The 3883-nt window shown below is 27.5% G+C and overlaps 1 protein-coding gene across 1 annotated transcript in view; it reads left to right on the forward strand.

Moving 5' to 3' along the window:
• LOC106682272 (esterase FE4) overlaps window positions 1-3883 on the forward strand; it is an 18778-nt gene that overhangs the window by 12006 nt on the left and 2889 nt on the right. The window contains exon 8 of the mRNA XM_014423027.2: window positions 1502-1646. Within this exon, the coding sequence (XP_014278513.1) occupies window positions 1502-1646 (145 nt within the window). The remainder of the gene's footprint in view (window positions 1-1501; window positions 1647-3883) is intronic.

A 3883-nucleotide genomic window follows, 5' to 3' on the forward strand; every position in this document is an offset into this window, starting at 1 on the left:
TATAATTGTAAACAATGAAGTTAGAAATGAACAGGAGATGTAATAACAGGTAAAAATATAAAAGTAGATATGAGAAAAAAAAACATTTAACACACTACAAGACGGAAAATTAAGGAAGTAAGTTGAGATTAAATAAAGGTCTAGAAAGAAATAAAGAGTTATTGTGAAAAAATGAATACAGATACATAAATATCATTTCACTCCAAGATATAGATTTAGATGTTCGTTTGGAATAAATATGATATATTATGATTCCAATTTATAAATAATTATCTTTTCAAACTCTACCAAACAACAAACCCTTTATTTTATCACTTCTATATCTATAAAAGATATTAATTTTCGATGAATCTAATAACCATAATATCTTTATAATTATAAACCGGAAAAGGAAAAGAATTTCAAATGAGTACTACATATCATCAATAGATATTATTTAAGCAAATGTAGACTGATATTAAAATATTGGGAAATGTGATTATAAACTTTTTAAAAGTATTAATTGCTTAAAATTTTTATCCTTTCTATCACAGGAATTGTAAAATTAAGTTAATTTTAGTATTTTAAAGTCACTTCTTAATGATATAGAATCTTAAATAGCATTTAAATTTTTTTTTTAATAATATTTTGAAGTTAAATAAATTTATTTATCGAGTTTTATAACTCTTCACACATTGTTGACCTTGTTCCTTTAATAGTAAAACGCAATTCACTTATAATAATCATATTAAAAGACCCTCAAACATCAAACAGAGACTCAAAGATAGAAATAGAAACAATTCCAGGATGTATAGTATGCAGGGAAAACAAAAGAATAATCAAAATAAGTATTAAATATAGATTTTTTAAAAAGCACTTCTGATATTTAAAAAATAGACAGCATTTATTTGAATACACAAAGAGAGTATAGTGTTTAGTGAGAATATAGGAATGTTTGCATTCAAATTTCAACAAAACAGTAATTTTTAAAATTCAACTGATTTTTAAAAAAATATTTTTTCTTATTGAGCTAGATTGATTATTATATGGATAAATATATGTATAAATACTAATGCTCTCTTTAGTTAAATTGCATAATTAGCAAAATTATATTTTTTTATTTTGTTTTTTCTACATGAGGACTATTATACTACCATATGAAATATATATACATATACGAAAATATATGTGAAGGCTTTGGCATATTCCTTTAGTTATACTAACTAATAATAACCTATTTGTTTTGTACTGACTATGGTTATAAATAAAATTGTACTGTGATTATTACTTAAATGTTTGAAATTGAAGTGACGACAAAATATATACATAACTCTAGTTTTTTTTAAATAATTAAAATTCATTAAAGACAATTTAACTTAAAAGAGGAGGATAGCACATGCTTATATTAGTTATATTGAAATTACTAATCATTGTTTGTTGTTAAGAAGAGCTATTTTGTTTAAATTATTTATAATAAATGTTCCCGTAGAGTCTATTGAACTAACTATACTTTATTTTTTAGTTGATTGGGGATTGCATATTTTTGCATGGAATTGGAAAGCTCGCCAAACTCCATGCATCATTGTACAAATCTCCTGTGTATGTTTATAGATTCTCATACAGGGGAGAGCATTCACTTGCTGAATTATTTACTCCAGATGATTTAGGTAAGAACATCATTCGTTTATATTATATATATCTAATAAATAAGTTATTTATTATTATTTATTTCCCTTGAGCAATACTGTGCTTACAGTAGAGGTCTTATTAAAATAAACGGAAGATGGTCTGGATGTGGTCAAAGAAAAATTCAGAAAATTTCTGTTGAGCCAACATTCCACCCCACGTTGCTGGGCTTCGCTGAGGCTAAACAAGATACAAACACTAAAATGATGTAAACATAGATGAAAAAAGTTAATGTAAAATTAAAAAGACATACAGTGAAACGTAAAGATTAAATAAGAATAATAAAAGGTAATGGACGATTAATAAAAACGGAAATAACAGATAAAAAAATTAAAGTACAAAATAAGAGATGGAAAAAGGGGGATAAGAATAAAATCAAGAGAAAAAGAAGATAATGAACAAGATAGAAAATATACCGTTCAGCCAGAGCGAAAATGAACCTTTTGATAAAATTGAAAAAAGTGGGGATTGTCAGTTAAAGCACCTTACATTTAAAAATAATTTTAAAGTAAACAGTCTAGAAAATTAAAGAAAATATTAAAAATAGGCAAACATTAAATAATAATATACATAATAGGGGCAAGAAATTATATATTGAAAAAAAATTATAAATATACACGGATAGAATACACAAAACAAATGAAGTTAAAAGAAAAGACAATATACAAAATAAATAGGACTACAGAGGTATGTAAATTATTATTAATGTTTCTATTATATAATTTATACATCTCTGTACTGGTATTTATTTTGTATATTGTCTTTTCTTCATCATATTGTATTTATTGTATCCATTCTTACAATCATTCACTCTCTTTACCTCTATGATAACATAAATTCTCATGGTTCTCATCATTGTGGCCCTTAGCTCATCAAATGCAGTGTAGGTCATGACAATGTGCTCAAGTATTTTCAGGATACCATAAATGAAGCATAGGGTACTTATATATTGGCCAAAGGTCAGTAGCTGGCTCAAAAACTATGAGGAATTGTGAAGCCCCATTAATCCAGGACTTATTTTATCTGACATTATAGGATGGAAAAGAAATTTCTTGGGGGTGCTTCCTTAAGGTGAGTCAAATACTATTGACTCCTCAATTGTATATTTCCAGATTATCTATAGGGGGTTTTCAACAACTCTCATTTGTAGACTCTCTAGAAATCTTGTCAAGCCTTCCCTCCCTAATAAATTGGTTAAATATCTGCCATTCTCAGGTTGATAGTAGGGACACTATGCTCCAGATGACCTCTATCCATAAAAAACTCCAATTCACTCGATGCCATAATTCATAGGCTGGTGGTACTTATTGATGATTCTTCCAAGAATCATTCCTCCACACTGTCCTTGTGGTTTAGACCTTACCTCTTTTCTGATGGGTGTTAATATCAGTAATAACACAATGTATCAGTACTTATCTATTAGCCATGCTGAAACCAGGGGAAGCCATAGTCAATTAGATTGTCAGCAGCAAAAGATGAATGGAACCAACGTTGTAAGCAAATTATATATAATTATCGCAGTACTTTATTAGTTATTAAAATTTGTATTTTCTTGAAAAAAAAGTTTATTAAATTGATAATTGTTTTTTACTTCTGGGGGAGATAGCTGGGTATGTCCATGGGATGTCATAACCCTTCTAACTCCTTCTAAGCAAAAATGAAGCTAAGCGGTAGGGATTAGGCCACACCCTTTGAAAGGAACTTAACATTAAAGTTAATAGGGATTTCGTACATTAATATAAGTATCTGTAAAACCTTTCATCTAATCGCAAATGATAAGAGAATAAAAGTTGTAGTAAATGTTATTTCCAATACTTTGGTATATCTATAATGAAAATCCACTTAGCCTTTCTCCAGAAATTCGTGGTTTTCTTCCTCTTTTTTGTTCAGACTCATTTCAATGTTAATGTTAAGGATCCATAAATATATTTAAAAGGTAAGGAGTGAATGTAAAATTGAATAAACTTAGTCAATTTTTCAATTAATGTTTTCTAGGAACAGTTAATAAAAAAATAATTTCTTTTAAGCGAGATATAAAGTTTGATACAAATAAATTATTGTTTCTGATATATGAAATGAAATGAAATGAAAATGAAATGAAAAAATAACTTTATTCTGGGACATATGTCCCCTAAGAATAATTACAAGGTTCATATAGTGTGATTTTTATCTGGCGAGCGTTTACAAATTTTCAGATAGTAGAATGAAATTACATTGG

The sequence above is a fragment of the Halyomorpha halys genome, unplaced genomic scaffold (genome assembly GCF_000696795.3).
Source record: "Halyomorpha halys isolate HHAL.00 unplaced genomic scaffold, Hhal_1.1 Scaffold399.1, whole genome shotgun sequence".
In the NCBI taxonomy this organism is placed as follows: domain Eukaryota; kingdom Metazoa; phylum Arthropoda; class Insecta; order Hemiptera; family Pentatomidae; genus Halyomorpha; species Halyomorpha halys.